At 40.6% G+C, this 10,713-nt stretch overlaps 1 protein-coding gene across 1 annotated transcript; it reads right to left on the bottom strand.

The window, feature by feature from the left end:
* Positions 1 to 622: 622 nt before the first annotated feature.
* On the bottom strand, positions 623 to 1,555 carry LOC125935343 (olfactory receptor 2T1-like). The gene has a single exon (XM_049648956.1). It carries the CDS (start codon positions 1,499 to 1,501, stop codon positions 623 to 625), a length of 879 nt encoding a protein of 292 aa, XP_049504913.1. The 5' UTR covers positions 1,502 to 1,555.
* Positions 1,556 to 10,713: the final 9,158 nt, after the last annotated feature.

Below are 10,713 nucleotides of genomic sequence, written 5' to 3'. Positions count from 1 at the left end.
TCTAAAGGGAAAAAGAAACATTGAATACACAAATTTAGTTAGAAAGAGATGATGGAATGGGATAAAGATACCATCTTGGACAGTGTGGCCAGTACAGGCATCTCTGATATAATCATATTTGAGAAGTTCCTCATGCAAACATGCAAAAGTGTGGAGGAAAGCACCCAGGCATCAGGAACCCTGTGTTGAAGGACCACAAGCTGGGATTGTGCTTAGGAATTCTAATCAATAAGGCAGCCAGTGTGGCTGGAGGACAGGGATGAAGGAGAAATTTGGGGAAATAGCCAGAGAAGAAGGGCTTTGGGGGCCCTTTGGGGAGAAGAGATGCTTTTGGACATTTAGTGACAGAGGCGATGAAATATTGCCCTTTGGACAAAGGATGGCTGGAACAGAAACCAGACTGGAGTTTGTTGAGGTGAGGTAGGGGAGTGAAAAGTGGACACTGACAATATGGGCAACTCTTTGAAGAGAAAGGCAGTGGATGGAGGGGAATAAGGGGTTGCCTTTTCACTTCCATTTATGTGGATTTGGGACTCCACTTCTCTTCTCAGGAGGAAATCCTAGAATGGGCTCCTGAAGCCACAGAGATGTCCTAGAGGTGGAAGGCCCCCTCTCCTGAGTGTTAAGCAATCTTACCCATCCCACACTTCCCTATGATATTCTTCATTGCTCCTGTCACTTCCTTGTTCCTGAGACTGTAGATGACAGGATTCAGCATGGGTGTGAGGACTGTATAGAAGATGGACACTACATCATCCTGGCCAGGAGAGTGGTAGGATGCAGGTAACATATAGGTATAGACGAGGGGTCCATAGAAGAGGTTGACAACTGTTAAGTGGGAGGAGCAGGTGGCTAGGGCCTTCCGACGCCCCTCCACAGAGTGCATCCCAAGCACTGCTGCCAAAATGAGGGCATAGGACATAGTGATAAAGGCAATGGGCAGCAGAAGGACTACCACACCTGTCACAAAAAGAACGTGCTCATAGGAGGCTGTGTCAGCACAAACCAGCCTCAGCAGTGAAGGCACCTCGCAGAAAAAGTGTGCAATCTTCCTCGAGCCACAATAGGGGAACTGCAGGGTCAGTGCAGTCTGGATGGAGGCATTGAGAGACCCTCCCAGCCAGGAGGCAGCCACCATGAGCAGACAGGTCTGGTGACTCATGAGTGATGGGTAGCGCAGAGGGTTGCAGATGGCCACATAACGGTCATAGGCCATGAGGGCCAGCAGGAGGCACTCTGTGGCCCCAAAGAACATGAAGAAAAACATTTGTGCCCCACAGCCCACAAATGAGATGCTAGTCCAGCCAAAGAGGAAGCCTGCTATCATCTTGGGGATGGTGACTGAGGTGAAGAAGATGTCCAGAAAAGACAGCTGGCTGAGGAGGAAATACATGGGTGTGTGGAGCCGGGCATCTGCCCAGATCAGGAAAACCATGGCAGTGTTGCCAGCCATGGCAAGTGTGTAGACTACCACAACCATGCTGAAGAGGAACAGGTGCATTGGGCTCTCATTAAAAAGGCTTGTGAGGACAAAGCCGCCGGTGGAGGACTGGTTCCAGGGCCCTCTGCCTGCCTCTTGCCAAGCCTCGCTGTGGGGAAGAAGTAAACCAACTCATCATGGGCTGTAAAGTATCCACTCTGAGTCAGAGAGTGGGGTGATGGATGAAAACAGCAGACAGCGACAATTAAGTGAGCTGACAGAGGGGCTGTGGGAGTTCTTCCTAAAATTTTTTAAAGTTTTTGTAGGTTTGGCATTATTTCATGGTGAAAAAGTACTATAAAAAACATGTCATGCAGCCAAAGCAGTGCTTAGATGAGACTTTTTTCCCATTTTTTTTTTTTTAGTGTTTATTTATTTTTGAGAGAGACAGAATGCAAGCAGAGGAGGGGCAAAGAGAGAGGGAGACACAGAATCCAAAGTAGGCTCCAGGTTCTGAGCTGTCAGCAGAGAGCCTGAGCAGGGCTTGAACCCATGGAACTGTGTGTCATGATATGAGCAAAAGTCAGATGTTTAACTGACTGAGTCACCCAGGCGCCTTGAGAGGAGAACTTGTAATGTAAAATGTATGTGTTAAAAAAGAGGAAAGACTAAAAACTGATGATCAAAGTTTCCATCGTAAAAAGCCAGAAAAAGAACCACAATACATTAGAACGCTCCATGTTTTAGGGCATCTGGGTGGCTCAGTCAGTTAAACATCTAACTTTTGAACTTGGCTCAGGTCATGATCTCATGGTTTAAAGCTTGGTATTGGGCTCTGTACTGACAGTGTGGAGCCTGCTTAGGATTCTCTCTCTCTCTCTCTCTCTCTCTCTCTCTCTCTCTCTCTCCCCTGTTTGCCCCATCCCCTGCTCTCTATAAAAAAATAAATAAACATGAAAAAAATTAGAACGCCCATGTTTTGTGAAATATACATACTTAGCAATATTTCTAATAATACACAAATGAGTAAATATGCACACAAGAAAAAAAAATTAAAAATAAAACCTTTACTTTCATGCCTAATCTAAGAACTAGATCTACAAATATATGAATTATATATTTCAAAATTCTTATTTACATGAGGATCCATGTGATGAATTTTTCTTAGAAATAGGTGAGATCTTTTGCTATGGCTGACAGGTGCATTTTATCAGCTAGTGAAGTTGTGCCATGGCATCTTTCCCTTGTCACCTTGACTCCCAGGAGTCCTAAACATGCCCTTTGTGCTCAGATGTAGGAATTGCTCTTAAGTAGATTTCTGGAAGTCCGTTGTCCTCATCCCCGTACTATTATCTCATGTGAAGAAGTTTATTAACTTGTTTGATAGAGAATGGGACTCATTATAAATCTGTGAACTTCATAATAGGAGTAGGTAAACGAGTTTCAATAGTTGCTTTTGGAAGTATCAGAGGCCCTTAAAATTTTCCCTTATCAAATTACTTTTCTTCAAGTAAAGTCAATCTCTGTGAATGTCAAATTAAGCTATGATGAGAAAGAAGTCAGTCAAAGGCAGTTTTAGAAGATGTGGATGAGGGACAAACTCAGACCACACATTCCATGGTAAGACAGCTGGCAGAGAACTTCCCACTAGTCAAAATCCCTGAGACTTCATGGCCTGTTGCCTTTCTTGGTTCCAGTACCCAAAATCCTAGGGAATGTTTTGAATTCTAGCTTATATTTTTGGGCTTGTGTATGATAACAAATGACTTAAATGAAAGATAAATAAAATGAACTTCCCAGAATTCTATAATGAGTTGAGAATATGAGAGAATGTTGGGACTGGCTGATACCATTGGGTCACTGGGAAAGGACTGGAGGGGCAGCAAAGTGTTTTGGAGGTACAACATGTCAGAGATGTGATAGACTGTGGCCCTAATCTGCATATCCTTTAAAATCACCAGCAGAGCTTTGCAATCTTTTGGTCATCTGTTTACTGTTTCCCTGAATCTAATTCTTGGCAGTGATCCCTGAGCATCTCTGCTTCTTAAGGCTCCCAGGCTAGTCTGATATGTGATCTGAGCTGAGATCCAGTGCCTGGAACTTTTGGGATGAAAGTATAACTTTTTGTTGAAAGTATATAGGAGCTTAGAATCCAGGTTTTTTCCTAGGTCTCACACAGGTAGATCTCAGTAAGCTTTGCCAGGAAAAGGTTTTCCGCAGTGCTCATCCTGGAATTTCTTGCTATGCATAGGGCCTTAAACATCACTGTTTCCAGGATGCTCATGCCACACATACAGATTCCTTAGAAATGAATCAAATGTGTTCAGACTATAGCAGGGCCCATCCCAAAGCTTGTCTCCAGAGCTGAGCACAAGAAGTTAACAGTGTTAAACCTAAACATTCAACATGAGCTTTTAGTGAAGATATAATATACTGCATATGTTTTCTATATTTATAATGCTCTGACATCTTGAGGCCTTGCAGACCCTGCAAGGGACTGCCCCTCTCGGATTTGCTAATTCATAGACATAGTGAACAACTTACAAGAATTAATGTCTTCGGTGTTAAAACCAACAAATCCTGAGTACATACCCCCCCCATCTGCCTCTCTTTATCAGTGTGGGACACTATCCCTCTGCTGTAATCACCCCAGGGAGGTTCCAGACAACTAGTGACAACCTCATAGCTCAAAGCCAACTAAAATTATTCAAACTACTCAATCCTAAATGTGCTCAGCTGTGCCTGACCCAGTCCTTCCCACAAAAATTACAGTAAAACTTTTACCTATGTTTTCCGCTCACTAATTCTGCCTCCTTACCAACCCTGATGCTTCCTTCCCCCTGTGGCCCTGTATGATGTGGCATGCCCCCTCCTTTTGCAAACTGTAGATTACCTTCTTAATGGCAATCATAACCACAACCTGACATAAAGCAAGATTCCAGGTGCATTTGAAAACATTCCTCTGAAGAGAATTTTCTCATGTTTTCCCTGTTTTGTCACCTTGTAGGCAAACTTTGTGTTGTTTGGTATCTCAAAAGTCTCATAACCATGAGATTTTATAGGTGGAGGAAACCTAAGCCATCATCCCAATTTTATCCATAAGCAGCATGAGCCTCGATCAACAAATTTTTGAACTTCCAGGCAAGATCCAAAATCCTCCTAACTGTTCTAGAGAAGGCTTTCTCAAGCCTGGCATAATGGACATTTTATTGTGGATAATTTTTTGCTATGAAAGGCTACCCTGTAAACTGCAGTACATTTAGCAGCATCTCTGAACTCTCCCATTAGATGCCAATAGCCTTCCCTACAGTTGTGAGAAACAAACAAACAAAATGTCTGCAGACTGCCAAATATTCCCTGCTGGGGAAAATTACCCCTGATTGAAGACCTGTTCCCTAGAGCTCTATTATCAGTTACCTTTCTTTTCCTCCTTTCTTCCCCACAAAAGCAAAAGGAACTCACAATAGGAACTCACATGTTCAGAATCTGTAATAATTTGACCCAGAGTCAGCTGAATGTTCTTTGCAGATTTCACCAAGTTTAAGCCATTGTGAGTAAGGACCTAGTCTCTGGAGTCAGGTTGCTTGGGTTCAAGACCCAGCTCCACCAGCTCTGCAACTTAGACTACTCAGCTTCAGGTTCCTTGTCTCAAAATTGTTGGATCTGTTGGGAGTAATAGTGGTTAATACAGGTAGAGTGCTTGCAGAACAGTCAGGCAGGAAAAATATGCTGTTTGTCACCTGCTATTAACAACACAACTCTTACCACTTTTATAGCCCTGAGCTGCTGCTTATCTCTCTATATAAAATGGAGTCATGATACTCACTTCTCAGGATTGTTATGAGTATTGAATAAGAAAAATGTTGAGGTTAGCCTTTTGCATGATAGGTATTCAGTAAATGTTAGAACAGTTCTCTTCCTCACTTAAGCAAATTAATTCTGCAAAATAATCATATAATCAATAATTGTACCCACCTGCAAAGAACTCCTAATGCATCTTGCTTGGAAATTTCCCTTCCGCAGATTTTGTTCTCAGAAACCTTGGAAGGGGTTGTGTTTGTTGTGATGGGAAGAGCTCCTCCCATGAACACTGGATCTCTCCACCTACACTGGGTATTACTTGTGACTAAGGACTCTGGCCACAGAGTATATTTCTCCACAGAAGTCAGCTCATATGGTCCCGGATGTGTGATTGCCCACATACACACTATTACCTCTATGGCTGTCTTTTGGTATGGCCAATTGAATTTAACACCTACTTTGTGGAGCTGTGCATAAGCAATTATTCTTAGAAATTATTCTTTGTTCTGACATTATTGATTTTTCTTTTCATGGCAGTTTTTTCAATATTAACACACATACCCATCTGCATTGCAGTGTATAAAGTGCATGTGTGTGCACATGTGTGTCTCAGAATAAATTTTTAGGATGGTTCCTTTTCTTTTAGACTATTCTCAGGAGGAAGAGGATATGTTTTTCTATTCCTGCCACCTCTAGCTTACTTAGATGTGAACTAGTACCCAGTAGGCATAGGAAAACCACTAGAATGAACAAAAAAGAAATCTTCAATGTAAACAACACATTTTGTGTTGTTGGGTATATCTAGACCTAGTCTTCATTCTCTCTCCCTATGACTTTTCTTACTGGTATGTTTTTTTTTCTATTCCCCTACAGTTTAACTGCTTTTTTTAAAAAAAAAATGTTTATTTATTTATTTTGGAGAGAGAGAGAGAGAGAACAAGCTGGGGAGAGGTAGAGAGGGAGAGGGCAATACAGGCTCCAGGCTCTGAGCGGTTAGCACAGAGCCCAACATGGGGCTCGAACTTACAAACTGTGAGATCATGACCTGAGCTGAAGTCAGATGCTTCACCAACTGAACCACCCAGTCACCCACTTTTTTTCTTTTTAAAGTAGAGCACACAATGATTTTTACAATTTAAAACCTCTCATTTATGGAGAAAGATAGTGTTGAAAAACAAAAACAAAAATCAAACAACTTTCAGATTGTCAGAGATTTTAAATGCTGGAAAATTTGACAGAAGTTGTGGAATTGCCCGTTGCCAATTGTGGGGCTGCATAAATGGGGGTGAAGTTTTTAAATTACTTCCCTATCTCTCGACCTCTCATCTTTCTCTCACTCACCTCACATTGTCCCAATGTGCAGTCTCCATTAGAAGGCTCAGTCTCTTATTGACTTTTCTCCTTCTTCATGTCCTTCCTGGGCTCGAGCTTGTGGCTCAGAAACTGAAACAGACCCTTGGGGAGTCCATATAGAAAGCTGTGAAATCTGAGGCCATAATCCATCTCCATTCAACAAGGCACCCCTAATAGCTTCTCATTTCCCCCTAGAGTCCTGTTTTCTACAGCGTGACTTAGCCACAGTTACAATAATTAGGGTGAGCTGCAGCCATAAGCTACTTAGCCCCAAAACTTCAAATCACAGATGAGGTAATGGCATTTATATTTGGTCCCCAAATCTGCACATCGGAATTATCTAAGGAGCTTCAAAAATATTGATGTATGTGCCCCATCTTCTGAATTAGTGATTTAATTGGTCTGGGTTATGGTTAGGTCTTTGGAAAGTTTAAAAGGTTTCCAGGTGATTCTAATCAGACAAATCTGGAAACCATTGAATAAGGATTTCACAGGCAGAGGAATAACAAATATGCCAATGGCTAACACCTAGGTCTCCTTAGAGAAAAGTGGATCAGCCACCTCTTCAAAATGCAAATTCTCAGGCCTCACACAGACCTATCAAATCAGAAACTCTGGGTGGTGGCTCAGAACTCTATTTTAACAAGACCTCCAATTGGTCCAATGTTTGCTCAAGTTTGAGAACCACTATTCTGTAGCACAGAGGTTCTCGACCAGAGTGATTTCCCCCTCACCCATGGGATATTTGTCAGTGGCTGAAGACATTTTTGGTTGTCACAACTCAGAAGTAGGGATGGCATATAGTGGGGAGAAGCCAGGAATACTTCTAGACATCCTATAGTGCACAGGATAGCCCCCAAACAGAAAATTAACCAGCCCAAAACATCCATAGTGCCAAGATTGGAAAAGTTTGCTCCTTAACTGTGTTGGCTTCCTAGGCAATTATGGCCTAAATTTATGTTACCTGAGGGTATTTTTATTCTGTACCCCATGGAGCAGTAAGATGAATAGTGCATATTGTGGCAGCTGCATGAGGTTGTTGAAGGATTAAGTGAATGAACAAGACTCATGATAGAAGTGAAGGGAAAGGCCAAAGCTCATACAATTGACTAAAGGAGGAGCTTTTGATGTAGTGAAAATTCACGTTTATTTAGAGCATTAAAACAATCTTAAGCTTGGTTTTATAGGAGCCAAACAGACATGGTCAGGTGTTTCCTAAACAATGGACAAACTTGGCACAGTCAATTCTGATGAGTATTTAGATTTGCAAGACATACACAGAAGCACTGGCGGGTGTTTTTCTTTTATAACACAGGGGTGGTGGTGGCTCCTGGATGTGGCTCAGACTCTATGAAGGAAAAACTGCCACTCTGTGGTTTCTTGCTATTGGACTATTTTATTGATGAAACTTCCAAAGTTCTGCAGACTTGTTTGATGTTCATGGCTAAAATATGGACTCAGTGCAAGGGAGACAATGAGAGTGACTGACCTGTGAGCAGTTTTGTCAGCTGTTAAAACAGGCCAGGGAGGAGTGGTTGGGGAGAGGTAAAAATGTCTTTGTTCCACCGCTTAACACAGCATTGGGATTTCATCTAGATATACAAATGGCTTTAATATTTCTACCCACTATTTTACTATGTGCCAGGATTGTGTTCAGTGTGCTAAATGCATGTTCTAGGTATTATTATCTTCATTTTACAGAGTAAAAAGCCAAGATTCAGAGATAACAAATACAAGACTGAAGGGTTCAAATTCAGTCTGACCATAAGCTACTACTGGTTGTGCCATGTCATTTTGTTTTGACAACATTCTTATAGTTCTCTGAAATCCCACCTTTTCAACAGTGCTGTGCAACTGGCCACCAAATGCCAGTGTAACTCAACTAATTAATTGTAGAAATGCCAGTTAGTAGACCTACTTTAACTACAATCCAAGTAATTTATACACTCTGCTCAAATAAAATCTAGAGGGAAACATTTAAAGAAACTTCTTATATACGATCAAGAGAAAAGAAGGTGAAGGGCAATTAACCACACTTCTTAGTTCTCCGCCACTAGCACTTTAACAAAGTCCCTATGATTAATGAATATAAAATGAGATGGGTTACAGGAAGGATGTCCTAGCAGAGAAGGTTTGTTTTCTTCTAAAATAGCTGATTGATGAAGATTGTGGCTCTTCATTCTTTGATATTCTTTACAAATAGGGGAACAAGCTCCTTACCTGTGTGGACACTTGAGGCCCTGAAGTGGGACAGGATGTTTCCCAAAACTGAGAACCAGTGATTCTCTCCTTGTGGGCTCCTAAATATTTCTTAGGAAATTGTGTAGGCAATTAAATGGCTTCAAAAAGGAGACATGATATAGACTGAAAAGAATTCCAAATAAGCACAAGTATCAAGGTCTGAGATAAAGTTCTTGGTTTCTGGACAAATGATGGCTTCTATGGAAAAACACATGAATACTTCCTCAGCCATAATGCTATGTCTGCAGGAGCTCCAGGGTCCCCACACTATTATTTCAAAGCCTTATATACAAAGGGTATTTGTGAGAGGCCTTAGATATCATTGGTTAGATCAACATAACGTCATCTCTGTGTCTAGGGAAAACTGCTCCCCAGTCAGCAGTTAGAGATGTGGAGAAGCATCCTTCCTTCCTCCCTTCCTTCCTTCATTCCTCTCTTCCTTCCTCCCTTCCTTCCTTGCTTCCTTCCCTTCTTTCTCCCTCCTTCCCTACTGTCTTCGCTTCCTTCAAAATATCTACTGAAGTTGATTTTATAGTTATTTTGTGTCCTATGGCAATAGGTTTTTATTCCTCAATTCTAAGAGTAATCAGAGTGGGAATCAAACTAATATTTTTTTATCTCTCATTTTGCATTAAACACTTAACACATTATCTCATTTTATCCTTATATAATAAAAGAGATACTAAATCATTATTTTACACATAAAAAATAGAAGTTCAGAAGGTTAACCAGCTTAGTGTTGAAGATCATCTTGGGGTGTGATCCCAAGTCTGTGTCATAGTGAAGCCTGTGACTTCCATGGTCTACCATGTGGTCAGCATGTACTATGTGCACTCTGCTAGCCCTAGATATATATGTGGGAATTTAGGTCATGTTAATATGCACAGACCCCCACAACATGACTGTTTGGTGTTTGTGTCTACACAAGCCTAATGAATTGACATTTTGGATTTAGTTGAGTGAAAACAATGAAATTGGTTTATTTCTCAAAAAAATCATCAGATGTCTGTGCTGTAAACAATAAATGAGAACCTATCTCTGAATAGTATAAAAAATATTACAAAATACAGTCTACATACAATATCTCATTCCCTGATTACTTCAGTTTGTTCTTTTGGCAATTGTACATCAGATTGTACATCAATTGAATATGCACAGATTATAGAGACTGTTGTGCTCTCAGAATTTATAATTTCAATTAATACAACAACAAAGTACGGTGAATATTATTATTACATTTTGCAGACATAAAAATTGAGACTTCAAAAGAAAAGCATCTTGCTCAGGAGCACTGAGTTTATGTTCAGTAAAGGCTCCCAAATCTGACAACTTTATTTTTGAACCAGACCTAAACCTATATTGTTGCTGAGGAATTTTTATTTATTCATTCTTGCTTTTACTCATTCAAAACATACTTATTTACCACTTATCATGTCCTGATGCATTATTGATCTTCTGACTCTTAAAGATGGAAGTTACTTATGGAACATTCTACTTTTGATCCTAAGAGATCTAATAGCAACTATTGTGTTTCTTTTTTTATCATTTATATATTGAGGTCTTACCTGTACCAAGGTTCCAAGTGCTCAAATAGTCCTGGAGAGTGTGTAAGCTAAGGACCATAGATAAAGAATCTTTTTTCTTCATCAAGCATAGGCCTTGTCAGGCTATTTTCTGTGATTTTCTGACCACTGCTGTATTGTTCTAACAGTAGAGATAACAATATGGAATAATAATATTCACTTTACTTTGTTGTTGTATTAATTAAAATTATAAACTGTGAGAGCACAATAGTCTTTGTAATCTGTGCATATTCAACTGGCAGCAGTAAACAGTTGACTCTCTGATGTACAGTTGACTAAAGAAAAAAATGAAGTAATCAGGTAATGAGATATTGG

Source organism: Panthera uncia (genome assembly GCF_023721935.1).
Source record: "Panthera uncia isolate 11264 chromosome A1 unlocalized genomic scaffold, Puncia_PCG_1.0 HiC_scaffold_17, whole genome shotgun sequence".
Taxonomy (NCBI): Eukaryota; Metazoa; Chordata; class Mammalia; order Carnivora; family Felidae; genus Panthera; species Panthera uncia.
The sequence above is the reverse complement of the archived record's forward strand: the minus strand, read 5'-3'. Positions and strand labels throughout refer to the sequence as shown.